This window comes from Peromyscus leucopus, chromosome 1 (genome assembly GCF_004664715.2).
Source record: "Peromyscus leucopus breed LL Stock chromosome 1, UCI_PerLeu_2.1, whole genome shotgun sequence".
NCBI classification, from domain to species: Eukaryota; Metazoa; Chordata; class Mammalia; order Rodentia; family Cricetidae; genus Peromyscus; species Peromyscus leucopus.
This window is the reverse complement of record NC_051063.1, coordinates 20,520,450-20,538,909: the sequence shown is the minus strand read 5'-3', so window position 1 is coordinate 20,538,909 and position 18,460 is coordinate 20,520,450. Positions and strand designations below refer to the sequence as shown.

The following is an 18,460-nucleotide window of genomic DNA, read 5'->3' as shown; positions in this document are numbered from 1 at the left end:
CAAAGATAGAGAAAAAAATCTAAGAAACTATTAATATAGTTAGTATACTTTATTCCTCCCTCTTTCCTTTTTTTGAGATGGGGTTTGGGGTGTCTCAGTACATAGCCCAGGCTGGCCTTGAACTTACACTCCTGTTTAGACTTCCAAATGTTCACTTTTGAGGAACATTTTTCTCTAGGTTTAGAATACTATGTTGCTAGGGGCTCTTTGGGTGACATAGTCTCACAACACAGCCCCAGCTTGTGGCGGTGACTCTTCTGTCTCTACGTCCCCAAGCTGAGTCTCACACACTCTGAGTGTATATTCAGATCTACCTCCCAGTGCTGAGCCTCACACACTGAGTGTATATTCAGATCTACGTCCCCAAGCTGAGCATCACACACTGAGTGTATATTCAGATCTACCTCCCAGTGCTGAGCCTCACACACTGAGTGTATATTCAGATCTACCTCCCAGTGCTGAGCCTCACGCACTGAGTGTATATTCAGATCTACCTCCCAGTGCTGAGCCTCACACACTGAGTGTATATTCAGATCTACGTCCCAGTGCTGAGCCTCACACACTGAGTGTATATTCAGATCTACCTCCCAGTGCTGAGCCTCACACACTGAGTGTATATTCAGATCTACCTCCCAGTGCTGAGCCTCACACACTCCATGAGTGTATATTCAGCTCTACATCCCAGTGCTGAGCCTCACACACTCTATGAGTGTATATTCAGATCTACGTCCCCAAGCTGAGCCTCACACACTCTATGAGTGTATATTCAGATCTACGTCCCCAGTGCTGAGCCTCACACACTGAGTGTATATTCAGATCTACCTCCCAGTGCTGAGCCTCACACACTGAGTGTATATTCAGATCTACGTCCCAGTGCTGAGCCTCACGCACTGAGTGTATATTCAGATCTACGTCCCAGTGCTGAGCCTCACACACACTGAGTGTATATTCAGATCTACCTCCCAGTGCTGAGCCTCACACACTCCATGAGTGTATATTCAGATCTACGTCCCCAAGCTGAGCCTCACACACTCTATGAGTGTATATTCAAATAAGCAAAAACCCCATACTTTATCTTAATGCAGCTCTAGCAAACTTCAAAGAAACATCTTGGTTCTTTCCTCCAAGGTATCTATATTACAAGATTGACTATTAATATGAAATTCTTGTGGGGAAAAAGGCTGTATCCATAAGCAGAGACTCTGTCTGTACCTTTCTGCTAAGCAAACCGAAGATATTTCCCCCAAGTATTAGACCGTATCACAGAATGAGGCTGAACTCAGACACAAATGAAGACCGTTTCCTGTCACACACTCGACAGAAAAGCTAGGTGACAGGAAATCCTTCGGCCTTTTCATTCGTTCTCACATACACTGACTTTCTTTAGAATGATAGTGTGCTGGGTGGGTGTTCACACTGGAAACAGCAATAGCAATCAAGACGAATGTAGCCACACACCGCTCCCCAGAAATGAACGAACAGAAATTTGCCTGCAATCTGATAGATTTAGATTTGTGGTTTCCCACACCAGGGAAGGTGTGCTGGGTTCCAGGGCTCGCCAGGAGTTTCTGCTTGAGTGGGTCTCGGATGAGTCTGAATCCCATGTCCCCAAGTGATGCTGACTATGTGGGTCCAGGGAACTACACTCTGCCAAGCATTAATTCTGAAACCATCGATGCTTGATGAGCCTCTGCAACAGCACTTCTCAAGCTGTGGGTTACGACCCCTTTGGGGGTCCTGTATCAGATATCCTGCATGTCAGATATTTATTTACATTACGATTCATAACAGTACCGAATTACAGTTATGAAGTAGCAATGAAATAATTTTATGGTTGGGGGGTCACCACAACATGAAGAACTGTATTAAAGGGTCCCTGCATTAGGAAGGTTGAGAACTACTACTTTGCAAAATGCCTCTTAATTCTGTTCATCTTTCTGGTATTCTTTAATGACATCGATAAGTTAATTTTTTCCCCGAAATAGTGGAAACCTCTAATAACAAGGCTGTACATGAACTATAAGGTTAGACTTACAGACAACTCACTCCACATTTTGCAGAGGACACTGAGATCCAAGTACGTCTGGAGCAAAGCCAGGAACAGCCCACACGTTGGATTCTAAGTCAGGGTTATGATCTCAGTTTCATAACCACAGGAAAAAAAATACTTTAAAAAAGAAAAAGCAGCTTTAAAATAGGAGGTCTTAAAAACCTTCTTAGCCATGCCTGCCACAGTGCAGCCACACACGGGGTAATGATTTTCCATAGACAACAGTGGTACCCAAGGAAGTATCTGGCAATGTTGTCATTTATTTTCATAAGCATAATCTACAATATCCACACAGTGAGGACATCGCATGACACCGTGTTTCCCCCAAAGCCTTGTGCTATTGAAGGATGTGCGGCTGTATCTGGCACACATCAGTCCACCAGAATATCCCATTCTAAAGGGCAGACATGAAAATCACCTCATTGGGGACCATGCTCTGAGCTCAGGTCTTACTTAACTCAGGTTGAGACAGTGAAGGCGTGTGCCAAGCCAGGAGCACAGAGGAGACTAAAACCAACTCTGAAGAATCTAACTGTGGCACGGCTCCCAGGAGCTCCCTGGAAGGGTAGCTCCGGTGTTTACACTGGGGGGGGGGAATGCTTAGGAATGTCTTCCATACAATGTGCACCTGGAGAACTTGACTGAAGGAAGCTATATGGTAGCTATCCTTTCCCACATGGACACATCCTAAGACCCCTTGAAATTATCAACAGTGCTGATTTTGATATAAAGGGTCCACTTTACAAATGCATCAAAGTCCAATTTATAAAGCAGAGAAAGGCATAACAATAACTAGCAGGAAATAGTACAGTTAGGACATTACTTTGATGTAGTTTGGGCCTTGACCACCCCACCCCCAAAGGCTCAGGCTTAAAGGTTTACATTTCCCCAGGAGGTGCTTTTGGGAGGTAGCTGTAGCTTGAGCAGGTGGGGCCTAGCCTGAGGACTTGAGGTCACTGGTGGCATGATTCTGAAGATGACTGTAGGACCTCGGTGCCACTCTCCTGCCCACAGGCATCTGCTTCACTGTCAAGTGCAGCCTTAGCCAGAACAATAGGGTGAATGGACTGTGGACAGGCAGTTCCAGGAGTGTGAGCTGGCAACCCTTTCCTCAATGTGAGTTCAGTATCTCAAGCACTTGCTGTAGTAAAAGAAAGGTGCTGTGGGATAATGCTTCTGTACACTGTTTTAATAGAACGTTGATTGGCCAGTAGCCAGGCAGGAAGTATAGGAAGGATGAGCAGACAAAGAGAATTCTGGGAAGAGGAAGGCCAAGTCAGGAGACGCCAGCTCACTGTCCAGGGAGCACACAGGTAAACCCACGGAACATGTGGCGACATATAGATTAACAGAAATGGGCTGAATTTAAGTGTAAGAGCTAGTCAGCAGGAAGCCTGAGCTAATGGCCAAACAGTTTTAATTAATATAAGCCTCTGTGTGTTTACTTGGGTCTGAGCGGCTACGGACTGGGCGGGACACAGGAAAACACCAACTACAGAAAGGTAACTAAAAAAATATATATTAATATGGGACCTTTTTAGTGTAACCATGAGATGACATAGTATCTACCAAAGAAGCTAAGTGGTGGATGATGCGGAATTGGGGTACCACTGGTCTTGTTAACTGACTAATGGGTGGGGAGTGAATATGGCATGGAGACAGTGGACAGAGGGTTTCTTCCTGGACTGGGCAGGATGAGTGTGCCGGTTCAGGGAGAAGAGTTCAGCAAATACAGCAGCAGAATTGTGGAGCACAGCCTTCACACAGAGAAGGCTTGAACCATCAAAACAATGGTTTGGGGAGCTTTCGCAGCAAGGCCCATGAAGCCAAGAAAAGCACAGACAATACAGAAATGCGAGCAGAGGGGAGAGGCACCGATTTCTCCGAAAGGAAACCCAATACAGCATCTTCTTTAAAGTCTCCGTAATAGCCACAAGCAAACCAAGAAAAGACATACGATATTCTGGAATGTTCTGGGTAATCGAAAAGTCAGACAAGAGCTGACAAGAAGATGAAGTTTCTTCAGACTGTGCTCTCATCAAGCACTGGATATCCCACCTAGCGGAATCTTGGGGACCCTCAACTGCTCCTTAGAAAAAATGTTCACCCACTTGCTAGTGGTACAGGAAACTTCCATTTGACTCTGACAGCAGTTCCCCAGGAAAGGGTGGGCCGATCTCTGTGATGACTTTTTGACGATTTTAAAAAGACATCAAGACAGATTGGGAAAAAAAAAACACCACATTTAGGACACTGGGAAATAGGATGGTGATTAGTCCATTAACTATGAGAAAACACACGTTAATCCATTCTGCTGTGCCAAGTGTATGCCAAGCATGTGACACTGTGAGTTACATCCTCACAGCTTATTAAAACGGGGGGCACAGAGCATAAAATGTTGTTAAATCTCAGTGGGAACGGTATACGAGTATTCACTGAACCAGTCTCCACATAAAAACAGACTTTTATAGATTTTCTGACCAATGAATGCAATTTAAGCCATGAGATAAGGCTGACTGTCCCTATGGCTTGACCGGCAGTAGCCTGTCTTCTAGTTAGGAAAGCAATGGTCGCCTTTGCCTTTAACATCATACCCAGATCATTTCCGAGATGTCCCCTCTGCCCATGTGATCTGTGGAGCAATAACTTCCTCTTCCCTCTGCAGGAAGATGCCACATCAAACCCAAAGGTTTTAGTGCCCTTGGACTCACAGAAAGAAGAGGCCACAGCATCAAGGTAAGTTATCGGTTTATTAGCAAAGTACCAACACCACGTTCTTTGAAATTACTGGAATTTTATTTGCCTCAGGCTTATGACTTGCAACCAAAGACATTGTGCAAAGAAAGCAAAGATTAAGTACACTTTAGGGAGAAGGAGACCATACACATTGGTAACACAGGAGCTCAGGTGGACCAAAGAAGCCATTGGGACACTCTAGACACTGTAAATAGTCAATAGCATTGTCAAAAGAGCAAAAGAAAAAAAAAAAACTTCTGCAATGTTTACAGTAGACGTAAATCTTATACAAGTCAAAAAGCTTTTTTTTTTGTTCTTCAGATCATAGAGCATAAAATGGAAAAATGTATATGTAGGTGATATCTAACTACTGTACATTTGTCACCTAGTAAAGTTGCTTATATGTACCACAGTGTAAAAAACAAACAACAAACAAAAACAATACTGAACAAATGGAAATCTTGAAAATTGCCTGATGAAAAATAAAATAGCCAGTGGCTTTTAGTGGCTTCTCCCGATCATCAGCGCTGCGGACGATAACAATCTTCTCGTCAGGGCAGATGACAGAGGCAAGCACATCCGACTGCTACCGAATCCGGCCCACCTGTAGAAATATACTATCCACCCACGTCTTTTCCATCAAAAGCTTCCGTTTGTTTTTAATCTTTGAATCTTTGAGGCCCATTTGGTCACAATATGTTACAAATATTCGTGTGTGTGTGTGTGTGTGTGTGTGTGTGTGTGTGTGTGTGTGTGTACACACGTGTTTTGTTTTGTTTTCTTTACACCATGATATCATATGTTTGTCTGGCACTATCCTAAAGCTAGTTCTAGATGACAATGAGGACGGAGAAATAACCCAGTGCCCAAAGGGCAAATGAACTCACTGGGGAGAAGGGAGAGAAGGGGTCGGGGAGGGAGTCTTCAGTTCTGTCGTGGTCAGCTCAAGGCCACACCGCTCACTCATCATCAGTCCCACTTGCTTCTGACTGTTCCTGAAAGAAGAAAGGTAGAGAGAGTGAATGCACCCCGTCTCCTTCAGGGAAGACAGACACCGCAGCGGCATGGGCATTCTCTAGGCCGAAATGGGAAGTGCCGAACTAACAAACCCCAGGCAATGCCTGCCAGCTGTACTTGCTGTCTGTTGTTTTGGTTTCTGGAGTTTATGGCTGACCGTTTCTATTTTTACCCGAGCTTTGGAAAACTGTCCCACAACAAGAAAAAGATCACACACTGAATATCGCCTCACTGGTAAGCCATCTCAAGAAAACATGGTGTTTTAAAATGTAACTAAAACACAGCAATCCTAATTCTAGAACTTTCCAGTCAGGCCGGAGTAGCAAAGTGTTGAAGGAAAATCATATTCACATATATACTAAAATGGAAAATAGTCTTCTCAGAATCAGAACTGTGCAGGGGCTGGCTGGGGGGGCAGGGAAGCCGAGAGTTAATGGAGGGACTGGCCAAGCATCTGTCTGTTGTTCTTCCAGACCAGCATGGGCAACAGCGCTAGACTTGAGTGCTAGATTTATGAAGCTCCCGAAATCTGAATTCAGCTCCTGCCATTCACTCCCTAGGGACCTGGAGAGTAACCAGGACCCAAGTCACACCTATGTGACGGTGCTAACACAAACACTGATTCTTCTTCAGATCGGAAGGTGCCTGTTTTGATGGCATGCTCCTTAAAATGTTCCTGATAAAAATAAAGCCTCAAGATATGTGGTCTCAGTCAGGGCACCAGAGCAGAAAACTCTGACATCACAATGCCCCCCCCCCCCCCCGTAAGCACTGTTTCATCTGATCTGCTTATACATTCACAGCAAGCTGGGTGAGAGAGATATAAAATATTAACCAGCCGTGAAGAAAACTGTATTTGCACGTCCGTGTGCGAGAAGATGGAAAAGGGGAATGGAAACTGAGGGCGGAGCTTTTCACTCCCACAGTGACACACTCAGCTTTGGACGCTTTGTTCTAAATTTCCCAGCTCTGTCCTCGGCATGACCACCAGCAAGAGTGTGTACCCCAAGACAGCCTGGGAGCTGGAGCCCAGGCATGCGCACGCACTCACGTTCTCGTCCTGCTCCTCGTCGCTGTCAAAGTCGCTCACCACAGGTTTGGCTTTGCCTCGATTGGGCCTTTTCTTGCCTTTCCCCGTGTCCCGGCCTTTCTCTTCTTTTTTATTGAGCTTGATTTTCACCTTCACAGACTTTGCTTGGGTGGGAACAAAAGAGACCACAGTGAGGATTCAAAAATCAGAAAGATTATTATCCTACCTGCAGATAACGACAAGCCCGACTTCCCTGAATGCCTGGGAGCCTCATGGGCATGCCGGTTTACCCTGTGTAGTTAATCCTGTTCTACCTGCAGGCATGTTTCTATTTGGAAGGTCAGTGACCCTGTCACAGGGAGGAAGACCTCAGAGTAGGAGAAGGATCCTTTTCCTGGCTCCTGATGGGCAGTTATCAAATTAAAAATTTACATTAACTATTAATAAAAAAGGGTAGAAAAGGATGATTTCACTGGGTAAGTTATGCTAATTTAAAAATTCTAGTAGTTCGAGTTGCATTTTTTTTAATGTAGAAAGAGAACAAAATGGAAATAAAAAAATAAAAACATGCTTCCTTTACCCAGTTTCATGGCTCTCTAGTGATTATTTCCAGAAAAAAAAGTAGAGTTTATATCCATAAATAAATTCTAGAGAGTATCATACCAAGAATTCAAGTATGTATACACACACACACACACACACAGCAGAGAAGGGGGGGGGAGAGAGAGAGAGAGAGAGAGAGAGAGATTTGAAATTTTATTTAGTTATTACATGGATCTTCAGGCACACCCATTGTCCATGCTCTTTACTTACACACAGGAGACAGCCATACATATTAGCTCAGACATATAGCTTAATTCTTTTCAACACCTGAAAAGTTCCATGCATGATTTACTCTGTAATTGATTTCACCAGTCCCCAGTGATGGGCACTGGAACAAAGCCACTGTTGAGCCCTGTTGGCAGAATTTGGTGGGGGTACAGTAGAGGCAGCCGCACTGGACACTCTGCCTGTCCAACACACTTTAGGAAGATTGCAGCCATCTCTGATCTTATTCGGAAGCGTGCAAATGCTACAGCCCCAAAGGAACTTCTACAATAGGTAGTCCAGAGCTCCCACTCCCACGTATCTGAGGGTGAGGTCCTGAGAAGGAGGATCTACCCCATGAGCCAGTCTTTGTAGACCTCAAGAATGGCTGTACATATTACAGTGAGGACAGGGAATTCGATCACTGCAGAAAGAATACGTGGGATGAGACTTTCAATCTCTTGAGAGAATGTAAGGAAATAGCCTCATTGGAACAATAAAATTAAGACATTTTGATACATTTTTAAATAATTTTAGAGATTTAAGTGTGGAAACTTTTGCTACAAAATATATAAAACTGAAACACTGCTCAAAATCCTATAGATTGTACCACTTATTTTCACCTTCTAAGTCACCTACACTAAGCAAGTGATTAGCCATAAACCAAATGATGGTCTTGAAAGCATTGAAAATTGACGGGCATACTGAGATCAGTTTGACAATTATTTTCAAAAATCAATGACTGTCTAAGTGTGGCCTGGGCCGAGCGGCAGCCTGTGAAACTTGTCACACATGTAGGTGATGGGGCCCGCAGGCATGTTCTTCAAGCCCTGTAGCTGTCAGGCTACAGGGGAGCCGGGCAGCATGCACACCAGTGTTACTCCAACATCCAAAGGCAACATGGGCAGAGTATTCTCAATGACCCTTGGCAGCCCTGAGTTCTGTGGTAGGTGCGCTCAGTTTTAACAGCTGAGCAAACGGGGCCTGAGCAGGGAATGTGCATGGCGTTTAGCATCTGTGGAAACAGCCCAACAGGTGGAATGGGCCAGATGCAGGGGCTTACCCTCTGACTCAGACTCCTCTTCATCATCTTCCTCCTCCTCCTCATTGCTTTCTTCCTCGCTCTCTTCTTCTTTGGCGATTTTCTGCCGAGCACTCTTAAATACTGACTGTAGGACAATGGAGTCTTCATAGATCTAAATGGTCAAAGTGTCAACTGTTAAAAAGCATATGCTGTGGCCCACAGACCCACAACTTGTACGCCTCCTTAGACAACACACACACACACACACACACACACAAACACACACGCTTATTTTAAGAGAGGCCACTATTAGTCCCCCCACCACATCCCATGTATACAGTCTGTGTGTTTGTATGTGTGTGGTCACGCATGTGGACATCAGGAATCTTCCTCAGTCACTCTTTATATTAGTTGTTGAGGCAGGATCTCTATCTGCTAGAATTACAGGCTGGCCCCTAAACCCACCTAGATGTCGGAAATCTAAACTGGCCCTCATACTTGTGTGGTAAATGCTTTAAACACTGAGCCAACTCACCAGGCTACCATCAACTCTTGTGAGAACCCAGAGGCAAACCAGTGAATCTAACTATAGGCACAAAGATACTCAAAGGAAGACCAAACGTACTCAACCAAACTCAAAGGAATGTGTTGGGGCAGATGGGTGCAGAAGGCAGTTTTATCTTTGACAACAAGATCAGTATTTTAAACCACACTTATTTAAGTCATTCTCTTCAATACCGTGGCAAAGGAACCCTTTACAAGGCTGTTCCCCGTTGCTGAGTTTCAGTGCAGCCAAAAGTCACCTAACACACTGTGCGCAGCACTGTACAGCTACCCATGCACCGTCCCACGCAGAGACAGAAACATGGAGAGAAATAGGAAATCTACCCAAACACAGTCCTTTCCCTCAAGAAATGAAAATAGAACCACTACATGATCCAGCAATCTCACTTCTGGATATATACCCAAAATAATTAGAAGCAGAGTCTGGAGGAAATAAATATCCTCAACACACCCATGTTCCAAAGATGCACCATCGCCAAGAGCTAAGAGGGAACTCCAAGACCTGTAGACAGATCAGTGACGAAAGAAAAAATGGCAGACGCAGGGAATAAGATTCAGCCTTTGGGAGGAAGAACTTCCCATCACCTGCTACAACACAGAAGAACCCTAGGAAGCCAGTCACCAAAAGATGGACTTATGTAGTCCTACTTATGTAGTCAAACTTGCACATGGTAGTGAAAGGACCAAGTAGACGCCATAACAGGCTGCTCAGTCTTCTCTCAGGGATCAGGCCTCAATTTCAGTTTCCTGAGACTTGAGCAAGCAGTTTCTGGGAGGGCCATGAACAAAAGACGTAATCCTTGCAGTAGCTCCCTTTCTACATGTACTCTGACGGCTCAAGGTTCAGCCAGTTGTTTACTGTCTGGGGCTGCTCACCAACTTAGAGCTATGTGCATGAGTCAAGGACAGAGCCTGGGCCACTGAGTCAGCCCCAATAGTCAGTATGTGCTAGGCCAGCCAGCCTCCATGGTAGCTCCAGGACAGCAAAGCCTGGGACTTGTCCAGGCCTGCTCCAAAACTGATAACTGTAACCCCCAACTAACCCTAGCCAATTAAAAGTTACTAACATGATTGCCACTTGCATAAACCAATCCTGAGTCTGTTCCTACGTAATCTGTAGACCCCCCAGGACCCCCGGCTTTAAAAACCCTGCCCCATTGCTACTCGGGGTCTCTCCTGCTCTGCTGCTGTGTCAGATAGATGGAGAGTCCCGAGTTAACTCGTAACCAAGACTCTTTGCTTTTGCATCACATTCGGTCTCTTGGTGGTCTTTGGGGGACTCTGGGTACAACAGTAGAAGGGTGGTTATAGGAACTGGGGTAGGGGAGAACTGTTAAAGGTGTAGGGTGTCACTGCAACATGAATTCCTAAATGGTCTTAATAAAAAACCCATTGGGGTAGATGCTGAAAGATCAGAGAGACAAAGGAACAAGCCACAACCACCTCTCACCTCACCAACTCCTCAGCCTGAAAAGGCTTTCTAGCCGAAGGGTGTTCCTCAGCCAAAAAGCCCGACTCCTCATGCCTTATATACCTTTCTCCACCCAGCCATCACTTCCTGGCTGTTTCTCGCCTAGACCGAGCCAATCTTATGTAATCCAGGGTGGCTTTGAACTCACAGAGATTCAGATGGATCTCTGCCTCCCGAGTGCTAGGATTAAAGGTGTGTGCCACCACAGCCTGGCCTCTATGTTTAATCTAGTGGCTGGCTCTGTTCTCTGATCTTCAGGCAAGTTTTATTAGGGGTACACAATAAATCACCACATGTCATCATGTCTAAGAGATGAAATGCTGCCAGAGACTTGTTAAATACCCACACGAGCAGCCTCAGCACTACTGAGCTGCACCCTTAAAACATAGTTAAGGTGGTAAAGTTTATGTTGTCTTTTGACCACAATTCAAAAGCAATGGATAAAGGAATGGCCTTTGCTCTCTGGGATTGAATTCTTCTGCTGTCTGGATGACCCATACACTCAAAGAAGTGGTAGGTCAGCCTGAGGCAAAAGGCGAGGACAGCAGGGAAATGAAAGGTGACACTGAGGGACGGGACCCTGGGAAAATCTGCCAGAGATCTGGGTTGACAGGTGAGGATGAGCTGGAGGGGGGAGGGGGGGATGGGGGGGAGGGGGGGAGACAAGAGGGCAAAGGTGAAAGGCAAGAGGCCAAGGTGGAGAGATGCCTGGAGGCATCACTGTAGTCTCTGGCTGGGAAGGGGACTCTGCTGGGCAACATGCTTCATGCAGGATCTCTGTGTAACTCAGCCTGCCCTGTTCCTTTTCTGTGACCGGATATGGGAGCATCAGGCCAGAAAGATAGATAGAAAAAAAATCAGTTCCCGTCAAAGGTAAGTGGAATTGAGTTGTAATTAAAGTAGAAATGTCCTCCTCCTCCTTACACTCATAAATTCACTGTTACTTACAATGACTTCCTGACTATGGAGAAGGGAACTTAATGTTTTTTTCAAATAGCAATTAGAGGCACGCCCCCCCCCCCCCTTCTGTTTTAAATCACTGTGCTCTGAACTCCTCATGTGCAGTTACCGTTAGAAAAATGAAGGCAACTTTTATTGTGTACAGTCTCCGTAAGTACAGAGATGGCACCCAGGCTTTCAGTATGACCTCCAGTGGCTTGCTTGAATTCCTCCTCTAATGGGAAGATGAGCCTTGAAGGGAGTGTGAGTAGAAGCCCACCCAGCTACGGCACAAGACCTCCCTTTAGTCTCACTGACAGAGAGAACATGGCCTTTCGGTGTTCAGCATTCTGCTGGGGTGGAGGTGACGGTTCAAAAAGTAGAGATGAAATGCTTCACTTCCGAGAACCTCGGCATGGTTCAGGGTAGACATTTCTCAGACAACTTGACACATACCTGGGATCCCTCCAAGTTGAATGTCTGTGCATTGTGACAGAGAAGCATGACATCTTTTTCCAGGTCACCCAGGCTCCGGTACTTATGGTTTCGAATTCTTTCCTGATGGGAATTTTGAACAAAACAGAAGAGGAATATGTAACTGTCCTTACTTGTTTAAGAAAGCCTAGATTTCCCCTGTCTTCATAGAGTCAGCCTTGTTGGGTGGGTGGGACCACCCAACCCTGAGGGGTGCCACTGCCCAAGACCACCCTCCCACCAGTGTTCGTAGGGATGGGGAGGAAGGTGCAGAGAACGGGAAATGAGTGATAATGGAGGGAGAGGAGGGTTCTCAGCAACATGCAATGTATATAATCTGAGCTTTCAATGATCAAGTAACATGCATGGAAAGGATCAATGTCACCCCATCCCCACCTTTCCTGGGGCAAGTCAGCGGTTAGCAACCAGGAGGCCACAACCCCAGCCCCACCTAGAATCACTCCAGAGCATCCATGCATCTCCTTTGTTTACTCGAAGAATAACAGTGAACAGAGTATCTACCTTTATCTTTTTGAAATCCACTGGCTTCCTAATTAATTCATAGTATTCTGGTAACTCTTTCCTGGAAGGTAACTGAATGAAGACTTCACTGAGCTGTCGCCCTGAACTGCAGGATGGGGGAGACAAACAGAAACAGAGCAGATGAAGCACTCCTCAGGGAAGGGGGTCATTTCAGAGACTGTCAACAAAGCAAAGGAGGTCCCTCGAATACAGGCACACGGGGGAGGGGGGGGCGCTCTGTGCATGGAGGGAACGCCCCCCGCTGCACTGGAGGCTGATGCCCCTTGTGTCGGCTTCAAATCACATGAAAGAACAATTAGGTCCCCATTTCTGTCACACACACACACACACACACACACACACACACACACACACACACACACAAAGTGGCAAGTACTCTGTGGAGTCCCCTGTCAGGAGATAATCTCTTTTCAACATGACAGAAATATTTAAAATAACTTAGTGAGCCCCAAGCCCCATTTTAAATGAATAACAGAGCTGGTTAAAAGAAAGCACACAGACATGACTCCATGTTCCCTTTGTCTTCAAATTCACTGTATATTTAGAAAATATGTTAAAATATACAGAGCAATGCAAATGTGAAGCTGTTGTATGCTCCCCACAATCCTTTCTGTCCCATTCCTTTTACATCGTTCTACACGCCATGAGTCCCCTTCTATTATCCCTTGCCCGGGGAGCCCCTTCACGTCCCTTAAATGCACTTATGTGCGTGGAGCAATTTAGCAATTTGGGGAAAAAAAAATAAAAGAAGAGAAAAATGAACAATTGCTAATGTGCACGCTGCATGTTTCCAGAATCTGTGCTGTGCCCTCCCCCCACAGCATGGTGGGTTTATTGAAAGCAGGTTTAGTAGAGACATGCTTTGGCGTTTTGTCACTCGGAAGAACAGGCTGCAGAGCAGCACGCTTTTCAAGTCACTTAACGCTGGAAACAGGCGCAGTTAAAGCGACAGAGAAGGGTAATTGACGTTCAAGATCCTAATACCTGATTTGGCCTCCCTAAATCAATAACCTCTTGTGATATATGGGCTAGTCGTTTCCCACAAAAATCTCGCTGCCCATCTGATGGCATCTCCAGTTCCTTTGTGACGCCACCCAACATCAAAAGATAATCATAAAACCCCTGGCATGTAAATTTTGGAAGATGACCGACCGCAGCCCGTGTTCGGGAATGCTCAGAGGCAGTGGCAAGGCCTGAGTGACAAGATGCTGTTTTAATCCATGGTCCCAGTTGTATAATTAAAAAATAATCATAATGACAGTTATCATAAAAGAGGCATGCGCAGTAACTCAAGGGGTTGCCTAGCAACCAGTGGGGAAAAAGCTGAAGTGCAAAGGGGCCTGCATAAATTAACCGACAATACTCAGTCAAAGGATGGGCAAGTCTTCTGGCCAGAGCGGGTCACTGTTTTGTTTTATTTTTAATGCATAGACGGGCCTCATGAATACAACATCAGGGACAAACACAAGAGGTTGAAAAACAAGACTACTGAAGGCTAGAAAATTAGATTCTTGGATGACTGTGGCAAGAACCAAGGTGTTCTCTCGCCCCTCCACCCTCTGCAGGCTGAGATACATTTGTATGTCTGTAATACGCATCACCGTATATGGCACATTTTCTTGTTTACAATCAATTCCAACACAGGGCCACAATTTTTCTACTGTTTTGAAATATATAAACTCTTAACTCATATTTTACTTGTTTTAAAAAGAGTATCTGAATAGCACCAAAAAGAAGACTCTCTCTCTCTCTCTCTCTCTCTCTCTCTCTCTCTCTCTCTCTCTCTCTCTCTCTCTCTAATTCTGAGTGTTTTCTTTAAAATTAGCATTTTTTAGAACCTGGCGTCAATCCATCAATCCACCTGCCAGACCTTTCCGTAGTCATGGCTTCCATACCCGACCCTCAGTAACATCTACAAGTATCATTTTCCTACTGACAGATTACAAGCACCCTTTGTGCTGTACATCTGTGATGGACAGACTCCTGATTTCACCTGCGCTCCTGTGAAGGAAGAATTAAACACCACGGACTAGACCCAAGAATATACTAGAACTCCGAGAGCACAAAGTCACAAAGGCCACCTGCGCCTGCCTTCTCTTCTCTGTCCTGTCAAACCTGCAGGCCCTAGGTCCACTAAAGAGACAAGTCCAGAGTCACACACGCTCAGAAGAGGAGAGCTCAATGCTCCCAGACTTGGTGTCGGAACTATAAAATGAGAACAAATGTATCTTATTTTACTTAAGAAATAAAGCCCCTCTGGACCAGACAGTCTTTCCTGCTTCTTCTGCCCCTCTGCCCAAAAATGAGAAGGGAACACAAAGATGATCTAAGGAAGTTGTCTTCCAGCTCCTGAGCTGCTTCTACCTTCCTGTACACACCTTCGTCTGGTACCAAGCCCTCCAGGGTGTAGCCTCATGTCCCAGCTGGTTGACTGACACCTCAGCTCAGCAGAAGAGCCTCTTTCTCTTTGGAGCATCTTCATGCGTGTGACTGAACGCTTCACATATCTGGTGCTGGAGGTGGTGAGATAGACTCTATGCCAAACCCAAGGAAGGTCAAACCCATGACAGTCCTTCTGCCTAGGATTACAGGTATTGCTAGTTCTGGTTGAAATTCATCCCCTTCCAACACTTGATGATCCTCCCACAATCAAGACCCATTCTCTGTAAAAATAGAAGAGAGTCACCTTACTATTAATTGTATTTAACTTTCTGTAAGCCCCTTCTCGGAATTTTCTCTCCTTCTCACAGGATGCCAACATGTTCTGTTGTCCGGTCCTCCCCCATCATCCTTTCCAGGACAATGGCTGTGTTGGCAGCCCACGAACAGGAGTTCTAGTCTCGCGCAGCAAAGGCTCTCATCTGACCTGGATTATGGTCAACTCTTAAGGGCCTATAGAATGCACTGGAACACTTGCTGAAGGACTGCAACAGTTAACCACCGCTCCACCCCACCCCACCCCCCAGCAAAGTTTAGGTTTAAACAAACAAACAAAATGAAGTCCCTTGAATAACAGACTAATTATAGAATGGTTTGGAGAAGGTGGTCTGGTTCTGTTGAAGTCTTTATCCTCCCCTAGGTGGCTGTCGTTATGTTATTTCATACGATGTAAGGCCTAAGTATACATTATTGAAGAGCACTACTTCCTGTGGCAAAAGTAACGCCCCTCCCCCCAGTCCACAGTTAGTTTTTTACACCCATTTTGCACAGCGATCTACCTCATACTGGGATGTGTGACTCTGAGAAAATATAGGCCTGGGGGTGGGGGAAGAGAAAGATCCCTCTGAACTCAGGGCTTACAGGGGCAGGTGGCAAGCACGTTCCTGTCTACCTTGGTGAATGGACACAGGAGTACGAAGGATATGTCATGTGCACGAAGAGAAGCACCATGCTCCACCCATAAATGGGGACTTGCAAACCCCGAGTGCATGGTGCACATGCGCATACTACTGGGATTTGGTTTGTTCTGCTTCCTCTGGAGACCAATTTTTCCCCATTACCTCTATAATCCACCAAGTGATCTTTCCTCATCTATTTTACTGACTGTAGATGGAGGCTGTACACAATGCAATGTATGCTCTGCATATATACCACCTCAATTAGGTACTGCAGGGTGTATGCTTTAGACTAACTTGCTTAGAAATACCTTCCTTTCAAACAATAGCTGTCATGTCTTCCAATGATTCCTTTCAAGTCCAAAGCAGTAAGTCTGATACTGAATAAAGCTGTCTTTTTTTTTCCTTTTTTATGATCCCCCTTTCTTCCCTCTCTCTTTTCGTGAGATAGCCTCATATATAGACTAAACTGGCCCAGTTTCCTATGTAACTGAGGATGGCCTTGAACTTCCAATCCTCTGAAGTGCAAGGATTAAATGTGGGCCTGGTTGGTTCATGCAGTACTGGGGATCAAACCTGGGGCTATGAGAATGCATACATCTCTAGCCTGTATTTTCTTCATCACCTGTGGAAGCTGATCAGTTGACTTTAATAGTTATAGAAAAGAGAGAGCTACCTGAAGCCAAAATACTTTACGTAACAGAAGTACAATTATGGCTTACTTCATAAGAGAATGAAGTCACGGTTTGGAAGGTCCACCTGGGGTTGGAGGGATGGTAGAGGAAAATTACTGCAGTCCTGGGGGTATCCTACATAGGAAGTAATCTGGGGAAAAAAACTAGAAACTAGAATGACACAGTATGGCAGGAGGTGAGAAAATGCTTTCTCCCCAGGCCAGGTTCTCAGGGAAGCTCATACACACTATTGATAAATTTCCTCAAGATCACAGCTGTTCTCCGATTATCTAGGGAACCCCAGAATTCTGGCCAGGGATGAAACAGAAGCCATGAGCACACCACAGTCACCTCTGCCACTCCTCTCATCCTTATCTTTGTCTCATCCAGAGGAAGCAATAATAATTAGAAGGGTACATCAGAGTTCTTGGAGTGGGTGAGGTCAGGTGGTGATGCTGAGTGAGGGCTTGGCTTCTTGACCATGGTAGACTCCTGTTTCTTGATAACCGAGGAACGAAGTGTAGGTATCTGTATTCTTCTTTGATATGTAGGGTAGTTTTAATAGCTACCCACCCAGCTATTAGAAACAAAAAAATCATACGCGGTACTGATTGTACGGCACCAGAGCCTGAGATGTCAGACTTCCTCAGTGAGCCTGAGGAAGACTAAGATGCTCAAGATGGTCATCGTAGGATAACTTGAAATAATTTAAGTCACACAGCCCAGTGATGGGATGCTGAGGAGTCTAAAGCTGTGCAGTTTAAAAGAATGGGGGAAAGGGTGTTTGTTACGGAATTAAAAAATAAAACAAAACAGAACAACAACAACAAAAAAAAAAACCCAGAGGTTATAAACTTCTAGGTGTAGTCTGTCCTGAAAGTTTTGAGATAAGCATAGGAGAAAGAGATCAGAGGAGATATGGGACATCTTTGCATCCACAGTAGGAACATACTCTGCAACAAGATTTATAATCCAACTCAACTCTGAACCAGGTCACCCACAAAGTGGGTCTCAATGCTTGGATCGGGCTACCTTGTTCAAAAAGTGTGCTGTAGGTCAAGAATCACATTTTATTTTCCCTAACAAAATGACATATAAGTATCACACGGTCAGCTTTGATTTCTGTCAAATGAACAGCATGATTCATTACCGACTCCTTTACATTTAACCAATAAAGCAAAAATGAATAAATGGAATAATTACATGGCAACTTTACCTAGGATACCGCAACCATAAGAATCTAATGCACTTACAATATCTACCACTGCCAGAGACGCTTGGAAAAGGATATACCCTTACAAGTATTTTCTTTCTTCACTTTATATTTTTGATGGCCCTCAACTCCCAATTCTCCAGCATCATCCTCCTGGGTACCGAATTGCAGGCATGGACCACCATGTCTGGCTCTTGTATTTTCTTGACAGGCTTCTTGAGACATTTTTAGTAGATTTACCACCTATCACTTGACTTTTAGAAATACTGACAGAGGCCGTCTAGTTTCCTACATATATTTTTTTCCTCACTTGACATTTCATAATAGCAAGAAAAGGTATGAATTCTCACCTCCCTCTGTCTGGTGTGACAGCTAAATGGCCTGCCACCTCCCTAGCCTGCCAGCTCCTGGACTTTCACCATTTCCTCCGGGGAACCTGAGATGCTGTCCTTTCAAAATGTAAGGACAGACTGACTCTCGCCTTCTGAGTATTCTGCCCTTTGATCCTGTACAATGTTTTTACTTCTGTATGGTAGACATGCTTCCAAGCTTTTGGTTGATTTGTGACACAAAACTTCTAGAA

General features: G+C 45.0%; 1 protein-coding gene across 10 annotated transcripts in view; it reads right to left on the bottom strand.

Annotated features, from left to right (window-relative positions):
• Positions 1-4,781: 4,781 nt before the first annotated feature.
• The window catches only part of Smarca2 (SWI/SNF related, matrix associated, actin dependent regulator of chromatin, subfamily a, member 2), a 171,474-nt gene continuing 157,795 nt past the window's right edge, over positions 4,782-18,460 (bottom strand). For 9 of the 10 annotated variants that reach the window (XM_037205442.1, XM_037205454.1, XM_028894209.2 and 6 more), the window contains 5 exons: positions 12,635-12,740; positions 12,095-12,196; positions 8,704-8,836; positions 6,855-6,997; positions 4,782-5,781 (listed from right to left, as the gene is read on the bottom strand). In XM_037205442.1, the coding sequence (XP_037061337.1) occupies positions 5,746-5,781; positions 6,855-6,997; positions 8,704-8,836; positions 12,095-12,196; positions 12,635-12,740 (520 nt within the window). In that variant the 3' untranslated portion in view covers positions 4,782-5,745. The remainder of the gene's footprint in view (positions 5,782-6,854; positions 6,998-8,703; positions 8,837-12,094; positions 12,197-12,634; positions 12,741-18,460) is intronic. The other variant, XR_005091453.1, reaches the window with a different exon arrangement.